This window comes from Stenella coeruleoalba (genome assembly GCF_951394435.1).
Source record: "Stenella coeruleoalba genome assembly, chromosome: 15".
NCBI lineage: Eukaryota > Metazoa > Chordata > Mammalia > Artiodactyla > Delphinidae > Stenella > Stenella coeruleoalba.
The window spans coordinates 8,066,927-8,088,929 of NC_137161.1; the positions used below are offsets into that span (position 1 = coordinate 8,066,927).

At 43.2% G+C, this 22,003-nt stretch overlaps 1 protein-coding gene across 1 annotated transcript; it reads right to left on the reverse strand.

Annotated features, from left to right (window-relative positions):
• Window positions 1-1,800: 1,800 nt before the first annotated feature.
• PFDN4 (prefoldin subunit 4) lies at window positions 1,801-11,605 on the reverse strand (the record flags this gene model as incomplete). The annotated part of the gene is made up of 4 exons (XM_079946304.1): window positions 1,801-2,377; window positions 4,244-4,384; window positions 5,212-5,319; window positions 11,582-11,605. 4 exons carry the CDS (start codon window positions 11,603-11,605, stop codon window positions 2,246-2,248), a joined length of 405 nt encoding a protein of 134 aa, XP_079802430.1. The 3' UTR covers window positions 1,801-2,245.
• Window positions 11,606-22,003: the final 10,398 nt, after the last annotated feature.

Below are 22,003 nucleotides of genomic sequence, written 5' to 3' on the forward strand. Positions count from 1 at the left end.
GCTGAGCCTGTGCGTCCGGAGCCTGTGCTCCGCAACGGGAGAGGCCACAACAGTGAAAGGCCCGCGTACTGCAAAAAAAAAAACAAAAACAAACAAAAAAACTACGCGGCTGGATTTTATCAGATGCAGTACATTCAGTTCACAGCCTTCACCTTAGCCCAATGAATTTACTAATAAAAATAAGAAAAGGCTGACGGACACTTTAGGAATGAATTTAAAATGGGAATCAAATATTTCTGATGTCCTTCATAAATTTACTTCACAGGTACACTTTAAAAAATAAGGTATAAAGTTAACAATAATGTATCCCCCTCCCTCCCCCCATTAGATGTTTGGTTTTTTTGTATTAGGCGTATTCACTAATGTGGTTACAAAATTTTCAGTCCTGGCCAGTTTATACAACTCAGTTTCTGGCACATAAGTCAGATGAGCCTTCATTGCTAACATTTCTAAAAGGTTCAATTTTAGCCAGCCTCTGGCTGGATCTTCCAACTGGCCCTCCAGATTCATCCATTCACCTCCCCCGGGCCCCACAAAAGACCGACTTCTATGGACTACCTCTGGATTCCCAATGGGTTTGGCCAATGGTGGACACCAGCTGGCTTTTGGAGGGAGAATGAGGTCAGGGTGTCCAGTCTCCTGGCTCTGTCATTGCAGGGATGTCCCTGGCTGGCTGTGCCCCTCTTCAAATGAAGGCAGCCCTTCCCTGAGCTCCAGAGTGAAGGGGGTGGCTACTCCCTCCCCACCAGCCTCTGTGGGTACGAGACACTCCTAGTGGCTACCCTCCACCTTTGGAATCCTGGCTCAAATTTTCTCCAACTTTTCTAATTTGAGGGTGTTACCTATTTCCTGCTACAATACACTTCCCCAGTCTCACACTTCTAACCAAATGCACAGAAGAAAACATATCCTTCTAAGCGTCATTTTCTAGAATTTGAATATCATTCTTCGGGAAAATTTGCAGCAATTTAGAAGTTTGCCTTGGGCTTCCCTGGTGGCACAGTGGTTGAGAGTCCGCCTGCCAATGCAGGGGACACGGGTTCGTGCCCCAGGCCGGGAAGATCCCACATGCCGGGGAGCGGCTGGGCTCATGAAGCCATGGCCGCTGAGCCTGCGGGTCCGGAGCCTGTGCTCCGCAACAGGAGAGGCCACAACAGTGAGAGGCCCGCGTACCGCAAAAAAAAAAAAAAAGTTTGCCTTTAAGTCGTGAAGAATTTTAGAATTATATATTCTACCTTTAAGCCTGAATTGTTTCTAAACGTTTAACCAAAAAGATACATATGCAATGCTTAGCCTTGAAAGTGAAAAAAATGACATTTCCTCTAAAACTATGGACATTTAATCCTGGAAGTATCCTCACTTGGGTATTATGATTCCTCCATTGGTATTTTGGCATATCAGTGCCACCTGCTGGAAAGTTAATACAATTAGGTCTTCTAAATCCCAAAACGGTTATCTTTTGCAGGGGCAGTAGGGAGTAAATGTACTCCTTAAGGAAAAAAGTCTTATTTTTAAACACACAGCTGCTTAACTTCCACATCATTATCAATACAAACCCCAGTTAATTACAAAGCACTAAAATAAAATCTAAAACTTATAATTTAAAAAAAACCCAAACATCTCTTTCTTTTGGTGTATCTCTGTTGTTCTGCTCTGTGTATGAAGTTCAACATGCCTCACTTGTCTCAGCATCATCTGGACTCTTAAACCAAGACCTATATGTGAAATACATACGCTTAGATGTAATATATACTACACATATTTAAAGAAAATATATACATATGTTTTAGTATATGACAAAGTTTTAGTTGTGAAGTGAGTAAAAGTAGACAGATGTAGGACCGGATCTTTCTGCAGTGCTTTTACCATCTCTAAGTGGCAACTGAAATAGACATAGTAGATGAACAACATGACACATGTTAACTGTTAAATTTTCTTATAATAAAAGTTGCACAAATATTCTAAATGATAATATAGAAACGTAAACGATTGCTTAACTGATTTTAATAACATGACATAAAGCCCCTACACTTGATATAATTGTTATGCAAAATACATAGATGAATACTGTCTTCTTTTAAAAATATAAAATAAATAAGCAAGACATGTGAAAATAGGCGTTTCCATTAAATAAATGAAAATTTTAAAAAAAGTTTTGCTTTCCATATCATTTGAAGAAGGGAAATTATCATTTTAAACAATATTCAAGTTTATTAAACAAATTAAAAAAAGTATTATAAAATGTTTAACTTTCATCAGCTTCAAGGTTTATGTTACTCCCAAATTTTGCATATAACTGAACTTTCAAATCTGCTAACACCCGCTGAATTGATTCCACTCTGGATTCTAAGGCATCAATTTCTTCTTGCAAATTTTTCTGGAAAAAAAAATTAGTTTAAATTAATTCTCTTCAGTTGGATGATTTCTGAGCATCTGTGGATGAAATAATATTTGGGAAGAATTTTAGGTCAAAAACTTTCTAAACTTGGACAGGCAGCTAAATAATACTGATAATTAAATCTAAACCAAAAGTCTGAATGTGGGGCATTTTTCATTCATGATCTACATTTGCTTATTATAGAATAAATCAAGCTTTTCTCAGTTTTGGCTGACTTAAAAAACAGAATAAAAGAAAGAAAATTAATTCCTAAATTATCATATCCTAATAAAGAAAGAATGACATTCAAACATTTAGGGTAAACAGTTTACCACGGGCCTGGCTTCTGACACAGCCTTTTCCAACTTCCCACAAAAATAACTATGGAACTAGAGGAAATGATAAAAATTCACACACTCACCAATAATTAAAAGTAACAACTTATTGTCAAAACCTGGCAGAGGGCTTCCCTGGTGGCGCAGTGGTTGAGAGTCCGCCTGCCGATGCAGGGGACACGGGTTCGTGCCCAGTCCGGGAAGATCCCACATGCCACGGAGCAGCTGGGCCCGTGAGCCATGGCCGCGAAGCCTGCATGTCCGGAGCCTGTGCTCCGCAACGGGAGAGGTCACAACGGTGAGAGGCCCGCGTACCGCAAAAAAAAAAACCCAAAAAACCTGGCAGAAATTTCCCTAACTACGAGGCCCCTGGAGTTAGACTTTGAAAGAGCAGTAATGAGAGCCTCATTTATGAAAGAGCAGCTTTGCCACACAAAACGCATGCAATGTCAGAAATTCCTTCCTGGCCAGGATCAAAAGGATTTTTCCTAAACATGACAAAGAAAAAAATGGAATCACACAAATAATATATGTACCCATTAATATCAGGAACAAAAGAAGAATGCCTAGTATTGACAACGTTATTATTTTAGAAATATGGCCAGTGGTTCTCAAAGGGTGGCCCCCAGATCACCTGGAAGCTTGTGAGAAATATGAATTCCAGGGCAACACTCCAGGCCTCCTGAATTAGAAATTATTGGGGTTGGGCTCAATAATCTGAATTTTTAACAAGCCCAAATGTTGTCAGTGAATCCATACTCTCACCCAGGAATTACACTTCTCTGATTATTTCCTTAAAAGAACTTTCTACATGTGAACAAAGGTTTAGGTTTAAGAATGCTCACCACAATATTCCTATAGGAAAACAGCGAAAACAAGTTAATGTAACAACAGGAGGACAGTGGGCTGAATCAATGTCCACCAACATGACATTGAACAGTCATCAAAATTGATGTTTTTAAAGCACGTGTAGCTGGCCTAGAACAGGCTCCCAGTGAAGATCTGCTGGATAAATGAACATTAAATGGAACAAGATAATACCCAATTAGGACATTAAGTGACCAAAACATGAAGCAAAAATGCACAGAGAAAGAGGAGGTGAGAACATAAAAGAAATACATGAAAATGTTTATTGTGGATGATTATCTCTGGGTAGTGGGATTATGGGTGACTTTTCTACTTTATAATATTCTGTACTTTCTAAATACTATTAACCTAGAACACAGGTTCTGGAGGCAAAGAGGATTCCCTTTGTCATTTTGAGGAAGTCCCATAACCTCTCTAAGCCTCGATTCTTCTTCAACTCTCAATTGGGATTCCCAGTATTATCCCATAGAGTCATCGTTAGGATTAAACAAAATCATGCTTACAAAACATTCAGAGCAGGCTTGGGACATTGTAAGAATGCATGAAATATTAGCTGTCATCCCTTATTTTCCATTACACCTATAATTACACATTCTATTTTATAATGACATAAATCCTACTTTAAGGCTTAGACTTCATCACCCAGGGAGAGACTCCAACATACCTTTGCTTCTTCTAACATTTCTTGTGTTTCTTCTTGAGAATGGCTAATGAAAACATCACCAATCTGATAAGGTATCATTAAGCAGTCGTCGTCTGCAAGCATGATATCCTCACAAGCATCTTCTAAATTCTGGAGTTGTTTCTGTAATTACAAAAGTGAACGGCAATGAAGAATGTATTCAAAATTCCCTAATAGAGGCTAAAAGCCAATTTTAATTTGGGGACCTCAACTCTTTGAGGGACTCTTCCACACAGGTATCATCATCACATTAAAATAAGTTTCTTACATTTTTAGATAGCATTTCATAAGGAAGCACGTAGCTCACTAACACACTGTCCTTTAGATAGTTCCAGATTGCTGTAAGCCCCCTGTGGCGGACAGTGGAGGTATCCATGGCCACTCAAAATGTCTCCTACTTTGTTTCCCACCTTGTGACTTCTGCCTTCTTATAGTAGAATAAAAACACAAACACAAACCTGCATTTCTCAGCTTTGCTTGATGATAGGATGAAAGCAAATAATAACATAAATTCCACTAATCAAAGACACCTGAACTGGACTTCAACCCAGGAGAGCTGCATGAGAAGAGGCTGGGCACAAGCCTCTGACACACAGGTTTGGGCACGGCAGCAGCCCAGTGTTCCGAGGACTGAGGGGCAGCGTCCCCATGGTGGAGGGGGCAGCTGGCTCTGGGATCAGTGGCGACAACAGCAGCTCCATCACCAGCCAAGTTCTCTGGTTCTGGGACCTGCTCCTAGACCCTCAGCCGAGGGTCACACCCCTCAACAATCTGTACGCTATCTCACCTCCCTTAAACAACGTCTTCCTTCTTAAACTCACTAGAGTGCATTTTGTCATCTACAACAAAGAGCCCAGACAGATATAATCACATATTACTGAATTTAGTTTTAAAAAGCTATAGCATGAAGAACTTTTATTTTTCTTAAATAAGATCTGTATTTTCAGTACCTTTTTTACTTCTATTTCTTCCTTCAGCTCTGTGATTCTACTTGTATTCCGTGCAAATTTGTTTATCTTTTGTTGATCTTCAAAAGTAACGTTGACATCTTCTGCAGCCTGAAAAAACATATACATTGTTTTGTAGAGTTAATTTTAATGGAGAAGTTATAGGTTAGCTTTTAATATAACTCTGAAATAGCCCAATAAACTACTTGCCCTCAGAGTCCAGAATCACGAGAGGTACAGAACATCACAAACACAGGCCTTACTAAGTCTCTGCTCCACAAGCTTAAGACTTGTTCATAAATCTATAACCTCTTCTGATATGCTATGGAGTAATGCCTAACGTGCAAAAACACTTCAAATATAAATAACAATTAAGAATAAGTCCTGAATCGACACAGAGCAAAACTGCACTACCTTTAAAACTATTTTCCACCAGCCTCCACAGCTGACGGTTGTACCAGAAAATCAGAAACAGGGAAGAAATCTTGAGAGAAACTCTCCAGGGACTGCAGGCTTTGTAATAAGGAAGTGACAAGAACAGGAGTGTACCCATTTCTGGAGATAAATATAACTCAGTTCAAACTCTTTTGAGCTGTATGGCACAAAATAAAAACCCGAGGAAAAAAAAAAAGAAGTCCTAAAGAAACAAAAAAAAAAAAAAAAAAGAAGTCCTGAATCAAGTCAGTCAACTTTTGGCCTAGAGCAGAATTTTTTAAGATAGCCCAGGGAACAAAAGTGATGTGATAATTAATTTTGGTAAATGCCTCAGACTAGTTTATTCTCTCAGAGTTAAAACTTGCTTAAGTTTATTGAGGCTATCAGAAGTCTGTTTCTATAATTTTTAATCTAACTGATACACTGGCTTGAGGGTCACTATGCATTTCAGTGACTATATTCCACACACACACATTAAAAATTACGTTTAATGCAGAACTTGTTTATGTGTCTTAATTATGAATAAGGTGTAATTCACTGTAAAATGATAAAAATTGAATATTTTTAAACTATGTGATTAAATTTGTAAATAAAATTAGACTACTTAGACAACAAAGTATCTATGAAACCATATAACAGCTAACATTTACTGAGCATTTATTATGTACCAAGAACTTTCTAAGTACTTTATTATCTCTGCTAATCCTCCAATCAGTCTTATTAAGTAGGATCATTAGTACCACTGTTCTACCGATGGAGAAAGCATGGAGAGGTTAAATAATTTGCCCAAAGCCACATAGCAAGTAAGTGGTAAAGCTCGGTTTCAACCCAGGTAATCTGGCTCCAGAGTCCAGACAGGTCCATGAGCTCTTGGAAATTAAAGGCAAAAGTGTGTGTGTGTGTGTGTGTGTGTGTGTGTGTGCGCGCGCGCGCACGCGCGCACGCGTGCGTGTGTGTTTATACACGCAATCATGTATACCTAGAAGAGGAGGAGGAAGTCCTTGGTTTTAATCAGATTCTCAAAGGGACACCTTTTTTTTTTTTTTGGTTCCTTCCCCTTTCCTTTTTTTTTTAAATTTTATATTGGAATATAGTTGATTAACAAGGGACTATATATTTTTTAAACATTTTTTAAAAAATAACAGACTTCCTTAGAGTTTCCCCTCATTTATAAAAGAGGAACACGGGCACTTGATGATAATCTAAAGCAGGAAAGAGACAGATATAGCTTCAACAAGGACTATTTAGGGCTCTTTTGCCAATAACAGTAATGGTTCACAATAACCACACCCCATCCTTTCACCCGGTCTCTCTTGACAATTGACTTGTATTTCCTTTATTTGAGGCAACCTGTTGTCTCAAGCAGTACGGAGCTTGGTGATCAGAATATAAATGCAGACACCTAGAATTCAGCCTTCCTCTGACCCAGGCTCTCATCACCCAATACACACGCATCAGCCCCATCATCAGACACCCAGCAGATATCTTGAAAAAAAATCCTTTACAGTGGGATATACGTATAGCTTTGAATGTTCACCCTAGTGCATAATTTTTACAAATATGGAAGTTGGGAAACACTGAGCTATGCTACAGAAGCCAAAGCAAAGCCCATATGCAGATATGTTGGCATTCAAGTCATTTGCCTGCACAAGCAGTCTCAACTCTCTCAGCCAACAGGGAACAGAGAATTCTAGAGTTCCTGCTCCTGCAGAATTCAAATATTGAGTCCTTGAAAGCCTGAATATGTATTTACAGATGCACTTGTCATGGTGAGGCTTTACTGGGGTAATCCCCATGAAAGCACCCAGCACAGGGCTGAAACACAACTGAGGCTTAATCCATTGTTTCTGAGCTTGAATCTAAATCATGCTCCATCAGACTCACCGACACAGCGTTTCTGAAAAGTTGTGGAGAGTCTGGCCACCTGCCTTCTACCTTTCCAAAGCAGGCGTTTCCTGCTGTAGCCTCACCAAACGGCAGCCCCCAGCACACGCTGCACCCTGGAGTTCATTTCCTTAATGGTGGTTTTCTCCCTGGGGTTAAGGACTCAAGTCGGGGTGTGAGGCAAACACACGCGCTGGTTAAACCGCGTGCCACCCAGGGAAGGGCTGTTTACTGTGGAAAGTGAGAAGTCAGCACCCTCCCTGATTACAGCGGTGGCTTCCGTTTTAATCTCACTGATCTAGAACACTCCTATGTTGCTGGAAGCTCCATTTGGCAGGGAGGGAGTAATTCTAAACTGGGAGTGCACCGACTGTCAGAGGTCCATTTACCCCTGAAACTATGCAAAATGCTGTGTATTATATGTGCATTCTTCTGGAAGGGTCTTCATGGCTTTCATCAGATTCTTAAAGGGACCCACGCCCCCAAAGGTTAGGAGAGAAGCCCGATGTAGTTAGTACCGCTCACGAAGCCAAAATAACTCAAGGAGGAAGGAGTTACTTAGTAGTACCAGAGTGGTGGAAAGGGTAAGAGTGGATTCAAATCCAAGGAAGCAGGAACCTTAGGCAACTTGTTCAGTTCTCTGGAGCCACCTCAGGTTTGTCATCTGTAAAATGCGGAAGCTATTCCCACCTTGCAGAGGGGATAAAATGAGCACCTAGCATAGGGCCTGGAGATGGAGCCGCCTTTCAATAAATGACAGCTAAGTGCTTTATTTCCTGAATAACGTTTACCAAAAATCATTACAAAGAAGAACAGACTCAGACCCAGACCCAGAGGAAAATTCTGCGAGGCTTAAGAGAAATATGACTGCCCAAGATTCAAGGTGAAAGTTAAAATTCCCTGAGCTATGACTGCACCCTCACCTGGAGCATCAGCCTCTCACGGAACCCTGGGAGGAAAGCGACCCACCCTCAGTCATGCCCACACTGACTTTGGGTTTCACCAGCACAATCTGGACCCACAGCAGGGTCCCTCAGGTTCTAAAGACCTAGGAGGAAGTTCCGGCCAATTGTAGTCTGCTTTTATTTTTGTTTTTTAAAGGTATCTACCCAGTTTCTACAATATAAAACTTTGCTTTGTATTTTTATTCACCTTCCCTGTGAACAGTCATTCATTTAATAATTACTTAGGGGGCTTCCCTGGTGGCGCAGTGGTTGAGGGTCCGCCTGTCGATGCAGGGGACACAGGTTCGTGCCCCCATCCGGGAAGATCCCACATGCCGCGGAGAGGCTGGGCCCATGAGCCATGGCCGCTGAGCCTGTGCGTCCGGAGCCCGTGCTCCGCAATGGGAGAGGCCACAGCAGTGAGAGGCCCGCATACCGCAAAAAAAAAATTACTTAGTGTTTCGTATGTACGAGGTACTGTGAAAGGAGGGTATTCATGAGTCCTCACCTCAAGAATACTGGCACGCTTATATTCTAGTGGAAGAGGTGTGCAAAAAGTAAGCGTTTCTGCTAGGTGGTGATACATGTGACAGTGAAAGCAAAACAGTTTAGGCGGTGGAAGTGTTGAGGGGCTGGGGACTGAAGGGAAGGCCAAAGGTGGCTTCTCTGAGGAAGAGTCATTTGTACGCAGAACGATAAACAGAAATCGGACTGCAGTACCTTCCACGGCCAAGAGCCAGGTCTGAGAAAGCAGAACTCTGGAGATGACACGACTGAATCATCTCATCTAACTTCTCACCAGAAAAAGTCATGACCCACTGGGAGGTAACGGGTTATAAAGCACTCCAGACTGCAAACAATTTTCCTTAAACTCCAAGGGCTATCCTGTGATATTTCACTCTCACACATCGGCATGCCTCTGTTTCCTCTTACAGTCGGCAGAGAAAAGAGGCACATGTCGCTAACCTATCAGAAATCGTCCACAGCACTGGAAACACCTACAGGAAGATGTTGCATCTATGAGAGTCTTATTAAGATAAAAAAGAAAATCTTATGTTTTGGCCGCCACCTACCCCTCTATAAGTTATTTTACCACCATGGTTCAGCCTGTCCCCTGCCCCGGTTCTCTGTCATCCTGGCCATCCTTTTATTGAATGCACACAGGGCCTTTGCAGGAGGTACTCCAACTTTCTCTTCTGCTCCTCATGGAATCCTACAGATCACACCTTCTCAGGAAAGCCTTCTCTGACCTCAAAGCAGACCTTATTCCAGCCCTCATTTCACAAGCCCCTTTCTTCCACAGTTCTTATCGGAGTTGCAAATTTTACAGTTTTCTGTGTGACTGTTGATTAACGCCTGCCTCTCCCCAAGAGGGTAAGTTCTACAATGCTGTAAGGACAAGGGGATAAAAACTTCATATTGTTCACCATTCTTATGTCGATCACCTAAAACTGAAACTGTGCCGTAGACCATGCTCAAAAAGTTTGTTAAATGAATGAAAGGAAAAAGTGTTGATCAAGAATTTTGCGATCAAGCCCAGGGTTCAAACCATTCTTCCACCATTTCCTCAACGTTTACTTCATCTCTCTGTACTTTAGTTTCTACATCTGTCGAATGAGGGTGAACCACAACTAGTATCTTCCATGGAGTTAAAGGCCATACCTGACAGAGAGCCCAATATAAAAACAAAACAGAGGCCAAGTGAATCTCACATAGCTTCTGTCAATCATCATGGCCCTAAACCCAACTCTGGTACCTGATAAGAATTCGTGGATGACAGACCAGTAGAATGAGCAACTCACCCCGGTTTGCCTGGGGCTTTCCCAGTTTTAGCACTCCCTCCATCTCAGGCAAACCTGGGTGGATTGGTCGCCCTACAGCAAGTGCAGGAGGGCTTAGACTATGAGGTGCCCTTGAGCAGGAAAGCAATGGAAGCACATTCCCATGTGGTCTTAGAAGTGGAATGAAAGGAAACACACACAAGACCTACAAAGCAAATCCCTTCAGCCAGGGGACTCTCATCAGACAGCATGGAAGTTAAAAACACAGGCTCTGGAGGCAGAACATCTATGTTTATTTATCTAAATCCTAATTTTGCCTCTGTGCTTCAGTTTTCTCATCTGTAAAATAAGGTTAAACATAACATCACCCTTAAAGGAGTGTAAGATTAAAATAAACAATGTATACAATGTGCTTAAACCGGTGCCCAGCACACAGTAAAGCCTCAATAAATATCAGATATTATTTCCTTGTCCCTCTCCATTTTCTTTCTATCTAGATTTCTTTAAGCATCTGGGTAGACTTAACAAATTATAAGTCCTGAAGACGCGTTCTGCTTGCTTAGTAGGATAAAAGGTGGGCTGTGGGAAAAACAAAATAACACCTGAGTTTGCACTCCACCTCTGCTTATTAGCTGAGTCACTTTGAAGCCGCTCACCGCTCTAAGTTTCTCCGTCTGTAATGTGGGGGAAAAACGTGCCCTTGCTAAATTGCTGTAAGGATCCGTGATAATAATAAACGGACGGCTTCTGCCCCGGCCCATCGTCTATCCTCAATAACAGATGGTTTTAGCCTGGAGGGCGCAGGGGCACCGAGTGTAGAGTTGAGTGGCTCAGGGGCCAGATAATCCGGGGATTGCGGGTTCCTGCTCTGCTCCTTACGGCTGCGTGACCTTGGGCAGGTGACTCCACCTCTCTGGACCTCAGCTGCCTTGCCTGCAAAGAAGGGTACCAGACCGCCCACCCTTGTGAACTTGTAAGGGTTAAACGTGACGACCCAGGTAAAGTACCTGCGTTATGGCCAGCCGCAATCAACCGGACCCTTAGGCTACCCACACCCCAAGGACAAGGACTGGGCAGCGGGATCCTCAGACTCTCCAAGATCATCCTCAGCTCCGCCAGAGGCGACCCAGAGTCCTCTAAGGGTCCCAGACCCCAAGACGCCGGGCGCGGGCAGGCCTCGCCCCGGGGCCGCCCTCAGGGTCGGGAGTCTCGGCCCCGAGCCCCGCGCCGGGCTTCAGCGCTGCGCGCCCCCTGCACCCCGCGGCCGGCCCCCTGCGGCCGACCCCCGCCCGCCGGCCGAGCATCCCGCAACCCGAGCGCCCCACTCACCGCCTTCTTCATGGTGGCCGCCATCTTGGGACTGGACTACGGCCCGAGGCGGGGAGGGCCGCTAAGGTGTGCCTCGGCCCCGCGCCCTCCCTCGCTCCCCGACGACGCAGGACTCCCGCCAAACACAAAGTGGTCTACTACTTCCCTCTGACTGGATCTTCGATCAGTGATTCCTAAGGTCTGGGACTCGGGGAGGACATGTAACCTGGAAAGACTTGGTACGTGCCAATTAAAGGGACAGGCGACTCCCTGTGGGCCGACAGAAACTGGGTGGGTGTGGCGAGCGGCCGCAGCTCCAGCAGCGGGCAGCAGGGGGCGCGCGAGAGAGCAGAAGGGCCGTTCCTTTCCACCCGTCCCACGAACCGTGGAAGAAATACATATCCCTAAAAAAAGAGCTAAGAACGAATGACCTTGGCAATAGCGTGAGAGATGTATGTGCCCTGATAATTCAGATGATAAAAAGGAGGAAGTACTCCTAGTAGTTAATTTTTTTCAACAATATTATTCAGCAATTACTGTATACTCTGACACATGTGCCTCCCGATTCTTAATTTTTTTTGGTCTCAGGATCCCTTTACACTCTTAAAAATTTTTGAGGACCCTGAAGAATTTCTGTCCTATATTCTTCAACATTTATCATATTAGAAGCAGAATTTTTGAGTGTATTTATTAATTTAAAATAATTTTAAAATCCATTTCATGTTATTGTAAGCAACATTTTAAAATTAAAGATAACCATATTTTCCAAGACCAAAAAAAATATTGAGAAGAATGACAGTTTTACATTCTTGCAAATCTCTGTAATGTCTGGCTTAGTGGAAGTTTGGATTCGCATATCTGCTTCTGCGTTCAACCTCTTGCAATACGTTGTTTAATTGCTATATATGAAGAAAATCTGATCTCACGTAGATATGTCGTTGGAAAAGAGAGGCCCTCGGGGATCCCCTGAATAGGTCTCAGGGACCCCAGGGGTTTGAGAATTGCCCTGGACAAGCCTCCTTTCTCGAAGTCCCAATTTCCTCTTCGGGAATTGAGGATGAGGGGGCCTTATAGCAAGCACACCCTACCTTCTCTGCCACAGCCCTTAGCCCCACGTGGCATGGCCTGCTCCGTCAGGGTCCCAGCTCCAGAATCCAAGCCCTTTGCATTAGGTCTTCCCTGTGCTCAGCTCATGTGCGCTCAATATATATTTGTTGAACGACGATGTTTTTTTTAGGGTTGGATCTTTTCACAGGATCTGGCCTAGAGTGGAATCTGCATCAATGACACTCATTCATTTAAAAGATCACTAACTAGCTAAATGTAAAGGCGCTGCAGGAACAGACAGTGGAGGGGGAGATAGAACACAAAAGGGCAAAATCATTACAGATGGTGCCAAGCCCCTGACGGGGGAAACAAATGAGGTGCCGAGACAGAGAAGAGCAGAAAGGGGTGGTCCCGAGGGGCTCTTTGGAGGTGGCCGCTGAGTGAACAGAGAATGGGAGGAAGAGAGGAGAGGAGGGGTCTCTCATGGAGGAAGGAGCTTCCTGGGCTGGATCAGCAGCTCAAAGACGTTGTCTTCCTGTGTTCAGACTTCTTTAATAAAATACCGCAGACCGGGTGGCTTATGAACAATAGAGATCTATCTCTCACAGTTCTGGAACCTGGAAGTCTGAGATCTGGGCAACAGCATGGTCACGTGTGGGCTGATTCACAGCCAGCACCTTCTGGCTGGGTCCTCACACGGAGGAAGGGGCGAGGGAGCTCTCTGGTGTCTCTTTTGTAAGAGCACTAAATCCCTCTCGTGAAAGCTCCACCCTCCTGAACTCCACACCTCCCAAAGGGCCCACCTCCTAATACATCACATTGGGCATTAGGATTTCAAGGTATGAATCTGGGGGGTGCAGAGAGACGCAAGCATTCAGACCAAAGCAGAAGTTACGGCTCCCAGCTGGATATGCTGTCGTCCTTGGCCTTCCCTTTATCATCACAAGACGGCTATTGCATCCGCAAGAGTCATGTCTTTATCCAAGAGGTGCACAAGCAGAGAGAAAAGGGGTCAGCATGCACCTCTCTGCTTATGCTTCCTCTGACTCGCTCTCTCTCACTCTCAAGGAGAAATGTATTTCCTAGAATCTCCTAGCCCCCTTGCCTTTATGTCTGTCTTACACCCGCCTCAATCACTGGCAAAAGCTACCGGATTAATGATTACCTTGAACAATGATGGCTAATTCCTCGAGGCTGGACATATGGCTGCTGAAAAAGAAAACTAGGCTGGGTTTCTGGAAACAAGGAAGGGGAAGAAGGAAGTAAGGGTTGTTGGATGAACAGCCAGCAGGGTCCTCTTCTTGGGAGTTCAGTCATCAGACGGGGCTGTTCAAAGGGCTGGGCAGATAAGGAGAGTGTCATTTAACCTGGACAGACGGACAGTGGGCAGAACCGACCCCAACCTTAGTGCTGAATTGGCTCCCTCTGGTTCCAAAGTCTTCTTTCTCACTCCATTTCCCGCCGTCCCTACCCCCGTGGCTTCCCAGCCCACAGCATCCTTTGAGCTAATCTCCTTTCCTGCAGGAAAACCAGTGCTGCAAGTACAAGTGGGGACTTTTCAAGTCTTCTGCTAAGCATCCTCTCATTCCGTAATATTGAGTATTTCCAACATTTGCTTCTGTTTTTTTTCTCCAGCTGGAGCGGGTCCGTACTTGTTTGGACTAACAAAAGAAAGAAGCCTGGGGTACAAATGAAAACAATAGGAGACTGCAGGTCAGGAAGGTAAACCCCAATAAGCACTTGAAAATACTATCCCCCAGGGATGAATGAACACATTCCCTTATACCAGGTTGAAAAGTGGCCACCCAGTGACTGGATGCAAGATATGGGTTGTTTTCGGTTGCTTTTTTTTTTTTTTTTTTGACGCATACAGTATTTTTTTTAATTGAACCAACATTTGAAACTTAGGAGATTTCACTCAACAATGTTAGAGTTTTTATAGAAACAGACTCACAGACTTAGAGAACGAACTTATGGTTACCAGGGGGGAAGGGTGGGGTGGAAGGGATAGATTGCGAGTTTGCGATTGACATGTACACACTGCTATGTATTTATTTATTTATTTAATTTATTTTTGGCTGCGTTGGGTCTTTTGCTACTGCGCGCGGGCTTTTCTCTGGTTGCAGCAAACGGGGCTACTCTTCGTTGCAGTGCGCGTGCTTCTCACTGTAGTGGCTTCTCTTGTTATGGAGCACAGGCTCTAGGCGCGCGGTAATTGCAGCACACGGGCTCAGTAGTTGTGGCACACAGGCTTAGGTGCTCCACGGCATGTGGGATCTTCCCGGACCAGGGCTCGAACCCGTGTCCCCTGCATTGGCAGGTGGATTCTTAACCACTGCGCCACCAGGGAAGCACCACACTGCTATAAAACGGATAACCAACAAGGACCTATTGTATAGCACAGGGAACTCTGCTCAATATTATATAACAACCTAAATGGGAAAAGAATTTGAAAAAGAATAGATACATGTATATGTATAAATGAATCACTCTGCTGTACACCTGAAACTATCACAACGCTGTTAACTATACTCCAATATAAAATAAAAAGTTTTAAAAAATAATAATAAATAGAGTTTTATTTTGCTTGAGCTTGTAAAAGCAGCATTCCGGTGACCTTCAGCCCCCATTCCTGTGTGCCAGCAGCTGCTGGTGCTGATTGGACGTGGCCCATTTAGCTCACAGGCCCTCTCCAGGGTCCCCACAGGACCCTACCTGCCTCATCTGTGTGCTTCCCTGTCAGGCCTTCCAGGCGTATGAACTTGGCTACCCCCAGGCTTCTGTTCTAACAGATCTAAATGAGGGGGTTTGTGCGTGCCTTTGTTTGACACCTGTCCCATGCTAGATGCTATTGCAAAAAGAGAGCTGAATCAAACAAGGTGCTTTACAGCAGGGAGCTTACAGTTGGCACACGTACATCGCTACAGATCAGAGCACCTGGGGCTGCAGCCCTGAGACCACGCTGAGGGTCCTGTGTCTGGATGGGGCAACCAACGAAGCCTCTGGAACTGATCAATAAGGGCAGGTGCTAGGCGGTGGGGCTACAGCACTGAAAAAAAGAGACAAAATGCCCTGTTATATGCAGCTTACATTCTAGTGATGGGAGACAGACCATACTCAAAATATATAAGTATGTTATACAGTATGTTAGAAGGTGCTATTCATGTGGTATTAATAGCTATAACAAGAACACATAAAATAATAACAAAAGACTACGTAACTACCAGTATGAAAACTCCATGAGGAAGATACAAGGATAGAAACGGCAAGTATGTTGAAGGGGAAAAACAAAAGACAAAAACCTCTGTTTGAATTGACATGTAAGCTACAAAACTGTCCAGACACGTCCCAGCTTAATTTAGATTCTGTCACAAAGCGATAATGAGCTCATTTCATAGCCGTACGTGCATGAGTGCCCTCCAAAACCTGCAACATCCGTGCCAGGCTCCCGGTTCTAAGACTTCAAAGAGGAGTGAGAGGCAAAGAGAAGCCAACCTCTGTGATCACGTGGTAATTTACTCATTGCCTGCAGGGGGCGCCCGAGGATCGTGGTAGCCTTCCCCAGACCTGAGTCACTCAAGTCCACTTGGTAGTTTTATGCCAAAACACCAGCAGAACTAATTTTTTTGTTAATTTAAACAAATAATCTCTCTTTAAAATTTAGAATAAATATATTTTAAAAGGGCATTTAAACATCTCTGACTTAAAATGAAAACCAGTTTCACCTGCTTAAAGGAGCAGATCTTAAGCAAATCTCCACTCTGGGAGGCTCGGAAGAAGTTCTTTCAGCTGAGATTTGATCGAAGCTTGGAGAACTAGGGTCAGGGCCGCCTCGGGAGTGAGTGCCTCCTTAAATTCTCCACCTCTAGGCCTCTCGCATGCTTGGCCCTAATCCCTTGGGGAGGCAAGATGTCCCCTCCTCCCTCCCCCACCCCCCTGCTGTCGAGGGGGTGGCAGCAGCTCCCAAGGCCCACAGGGACCTGGCAGGAAATGTAAATTGAGTGACGCTGGTTAGGGAGGGACCACTCCATCCACGGGGACTCAAAGCCAGTAGAAGTTCCCCTTTTTACCAGAAATACAGATTTTCTTTTTTTTTTTTTACGCGAAGTCTCCTGGTGTCGAACTCTTCACTCAAATCTCTTTTCAAATAAATTCGAAACTTCCATTTGTACCAACCAGATGGAGAGCTCAGGCCACCCACCCATTTGTGACCTCTGGTAAACCTCTCCAGGTGCACATCTTCTGGAATGTTCTTAGGACCAAATTTTCCATCCCTAAATGCATTTTCATGGATCAGGGACTCCATCTCTTACTGGAAAATGTCCTCCCTAGGCTGCCTGATTATTCTCTCCTGAATTCACCTCCTTCCTGCTTTGTTCCGTGATCATGAACTTCCTGTGCCCCTGCATGACTCTTGACACCCAAGGATGTCTTTAAATCTATCTTAAGATTTAATCCAACACCTAAAGCCTTCCTTGGTTCTTGCTAACCTCTTCCATCTTTAAATTCTGCCCTTTTGGGAATTCCCTGGTGGTCCAGTGGTTAGGAGTCTGAGCTTTTAATGCCAAGGGCCTGGGTTCGATCCCTCATCAGGAAACTAAGATACCATATGCCATTTGGCGTGGCCAAGAAAAACATTAAAATGTCACAATCTTGATTTAAAAAAAAAAACAATAAAAAATAAATTCTGCACTTGTTACACAATTTGGTACTTTTCTAAGCTACCACCGTATATGCCTTACCTTCTCTATCTTGTACTTCTTTTGACTCTTCTTGGGTAATGTAGTCAGTTTGGACTTGGCTAAGCTTGAAACCCCTGCTTGAAATTCTTCACTGCCTTCTCATTGCTCTTAGTTTATAGTTTTCTTACCAGGGTCTAGCCTCCTCTCACTCATTTCATACTGTTTTTCCCTCCACTCACTATTCTCCATCCCTCGGGCCTCCGTTCTGTGAATGCCACCTGGTCCCTTCTGCCTCAGAGCCTTTGCCGCCCTCCAGGCCTTATTTCCCGTTATTCACCTGGCTAAAGTCTACTCATCCTCAACACTCAACCTCTGTGTCGCTCCATCAGGGAAGCTCTCCTTTAACACATCTACCACCCAGAAAGAGCAGTATCCCCCACTGAAGCACCCTTGTAGCCCTCCCCAGCATGTTTCGTTTTGAACTGTCTCCTCGTTATACTAGGAGCACCAAGGGAAACAAACCATGCTTGTTGCTTCATCTCTGTAATCACAACACCAACAGGGAAGTAGGTGCTTGACAAATATTAGCTAATGAATAAATAAATATATGTATGAATGAGTGACTCTGTATTTAGGAATTCATACAGTAATATATAATACAATACAGCTGTTGATGAATTAATTCAGTAACAAGGTACAAGAGTCCATAGAGTATTTCCACTCACCTTTTTTTTTTTTTTGCTAGTATATCTAGTAAAACAACGTACCTCACAAATTGTCATCATGTGGACTCATTGCCTGAATAGCTCTTTCCTCCAGATGGGTTGTGATTCCAGAATCTGACATTTTTACTTTTCTCTTTACAAACCCTCAGGAACTGTCCACATTCTCGTCTACACTCCACAAAGCAAGATTGCACAAAAGCAAGGAACCCTCTCTGTCTTTGGACAAAAATATAACCACCTCTCACTAGTTTGAATTCTCAACTTAGTTTTTACTGGTTTTTCCAAAGCCCTCCAGTGTATGCACTGGCTTAAGGCCTGTATAAAATAGGCCATGAACCAAACTGTTTATTTCAAGGGTACACGCTTATAGCGATCTTGATGTTGAGAAAGGAGTCAGAACTTGTTGAAAGGAGCAGTCACGGCATATCTTCAAATTAAAATATAAATTCCAAGACTTCTCTGGTGGCACAGTGGTTGAGAATCTGCCTGCCAATGCAGGGGACACGGGTTCGAGCCCTGGTCTGGGAAGATCCCACATGGCGTGGAGCAACTGGGCCCATGAGCCACAACTGCTGAGCCTGCGTGTCTGGAGCCTGTGCTCCGCAACAAGAGAAGCCACAACAGTGAGAGGCCCGCGCACCGCGATGAAGAGTGGCCCCCACTAGCCGCAACTAGAGAAAGCCCTTGCACAGAAACGAAGACCCAACATAGCCATAAATAAATAAATAAATTTATTTATTTTTTAAAAAAAAATATGTATATATATATTCCCTAAATTCCCTAGTGTGATTCATTCAACAAGGATTTGCCCAGAACCTAGGTTGCCCTTAGCATTGAGCCAGGCAAACTCTTCACACAGATGCTGCTCACAAAAGGATCTGTTTTGCAACGAAGTGGGCACCTTACGTATTTGTGACCATCTAGTAACTCTTGAACACGTTTCTCTATATTTGGGGTAATTTCCAGGTCATGGGTGTCAGCTCTCCATTCTAGAAGTCAGAACTCAATTTCCCAGCATCCCTTAAGCTAGGATGGCGGTCTGTGGATTTAGGTCCAGCCAATCAGACTCACCAGTGGGAGATTTTACTCTAAGAGAACCAATGAGAAGAGGTGCCAGGTGCCTGGGGAACCCACTCCTGGTGATGAGGGTAGTCCAGCAGAGGAAGCTGGGGCTCTCTGAAGCAGCAGGAAGACAGTCCTAGTAGAAGCCCTGGCCTTAGTGACTCAGGCTCGGACGTGCTGAGATTGTAGCAGCCAGCAGTCCTGCAAGGTCATTTCAACGTCGTCCCTAGATGTTTGCCTCCACCGTGGATTCCTCTGCCCTTACAAAGAGTCTGTGTGCATTCTGACCCGCTTTTCCAAATTCTCCATCTGCTGAATCTACTACAGGGGTTATTTACCACAAAGAACCTAAAGAGGTGTTATTTTTAGAGAAAAGTTATTCCTTTGTTATTATTGTAAGTTCAGCCAAGACAATCATGAAGGGCTGAAGGACAAAGGGCTGTGATATTCTTTAGGCTGTTTTGCGGTGCTTCTGATGTGATAACTACAGAGGTGAAATTCTATCTGAGAATAAAAAACTATTGGCGCACACCAATTACAGCCAGGGACCTTGTGCTGACTTTTAAGGTTTTTTATCGTCTATAGCACACACTCAAGTAACCTGTAGGTTGCATTTGTGTCACACTGACACAGACTTTAATGAAGAGACGAGGCTGAGGGGATAACAAAACCACACAAAGTCAACCGCAAGCCCCCAGACCGGCACGCCACCCGCCATTACCACGTAATAAGCAGCTATACGGGTTACACGTGTAAGTGGAAAAAACAATCAAGAGGGAGAAGTGATGCCTCAGCCACTGCTTAATGCTTATAAAGCCTCGAAAGGCATCATGACTAATCTCTCTGGAGAAACCTGGTTCGTTTTTGGCGATAAGCAAAGGATAAGACGGAGGATGTCGTGGCAAACCTTGCTGTCAATCATTGATGTCTCTTTAGTCTTTCTCAGAGCAAAATACTTTGCAGGCACTAAGGCTAAGGAGAGGAACAAAAAAGCAACCCCTGCCCTCATGCTCATACGTGGCCACCCGGGAAGAGAGACGGATGCTTAGAAATGCTTAGAAAGCAGCTTAAGAAAATGAATGAGCACTTTTATTGTTTGAAGAATAATTATATTCCTGGCCACCTATTCTGAGAAAATAAGTCTAAAACCAGAAATAGACTCTGTACAAGAGTGGTATTAAAGCAGTTAGTTTATAAAAATGAAGCATATGAACTACCCTCTGTTCAGCCTATAAGACACCCACAGTGACATGCATGTATCACAATGACAGTTTTGAAAAGTAGTGACATGGAAAACCATGCTGAAAAACAGGTAGCATGCGAAATTCCCAATTCCAATTTTATTCTTAAAAACATACCTGTATATGGGCTTCCCTGGTGGCGCAGTGGTTGAGAGTCCGCCTGCCGATGCAGGGGACGCGGGTTCGTGCCCCGGTCCGGGAAGATCCCACATGCCGCGGAGAGGCTGGGCCCATGAGCCATGGCCGCTGAGCCTGCGCGTCCGGAGCCTGTGCTCCGCAACGGGAGAGGCCACAATTTTCTAAATTTTTGAAAGTGAATGTGGATTACTCTTATATTCATGTAGAAATTAATATTAGCTGATACATAATAATGTAAGATGTAATGGTAAGTGATAACAGCAAGCTATAAAATGGACATGTGGTGATTCCGACTAGAATTTTAAAATCTACCCATAGGCAGAATACATAGAAAAAAATGTCTAAAACTATTCTCAGTAGTTGTCACCAGGTGGTGACATGAAATGCAATTATTTTTTCTTATTTGTACTTTCTCAGGTTTCATTTAATGATTATGATCACTTTAATAATATTTGGGAAACTTCTTTTTAAAAGACATGACTGTGCTATTAACCTTCTCAATAAAGATAAAAAAGGTTAGGTAATTCTCACATTCCACCAATCACAGGACCTCAATCATCAGAAGCAAAGGATTTAAATCTAAATAGGTTCTCAACATTATCGCCTTAAGTTTCTGAGAAGGAACAAGAAGCTTTCTGAGATGTTAAACAGTTAACTACATTTTTAAAATGTTTCTGTAAATTTAATCTTTAATGTGATGAGCACAAATCCCATAAAATATGATTGCTATAAGAAATTACATTTATTCACTTAATCTGTAAATATGTTTGCTATAAGAAATTATTTTGCCAACTTAACCTGTAACTAAATCTATGAACTTTTAATAATTAGCCCAATACTAAAAAGAAAGATGTAGAGATATAGATATAAGTAGATAACTCTTCTCTTGTTTGTAAGAACACTTCATAGCAGCGCTATTTACAATAGCTAAGACATGGAAGCAACCTAAGTGTCCATCAACAGACAAATGGATAAAGAAGATGTGATATATATATGCACAATGGAATATTACTCAGCCATGAAAAGAATGAAATTTTGCCATTTGCAATAACATGGATGGACCAGGAGGGTATTATGCTTAGTGAAATAAGTCAGAGAAAGACAAATATTATATGATATCACTTATATGTGGAATCTTAAAAAATGATGCAAATGAACTTATTTACAAAACAGAAACAGACTCACAGACATAGAAAACAAATTTATGGTTACCAAAGGGGAAAGGTGGGGGGAGGGATAACTTAGGAGTATGGGATTAACAGATACACACGACTATACATAAAAAATAGGTAAACAACAAGGAATTACTATATAGCACAGGGAACTGTATTCAATATCTTGTAATAACCTATAATGGAAAAGAATCTGAAAAAGAACATATATTATTCTTTCTATATACTGAATCACTTTGCTGTACACCTGAAACTAACACAATATTGTAGATCAACCCTACTTCAATTAAAAAAAAAAAAGCAAGCTTCAGACTCAGTCTTGTTTTCTCCAATACACTGCTCAGAATTAAGGGTGCCTCTAGCAGATTCAAATCCA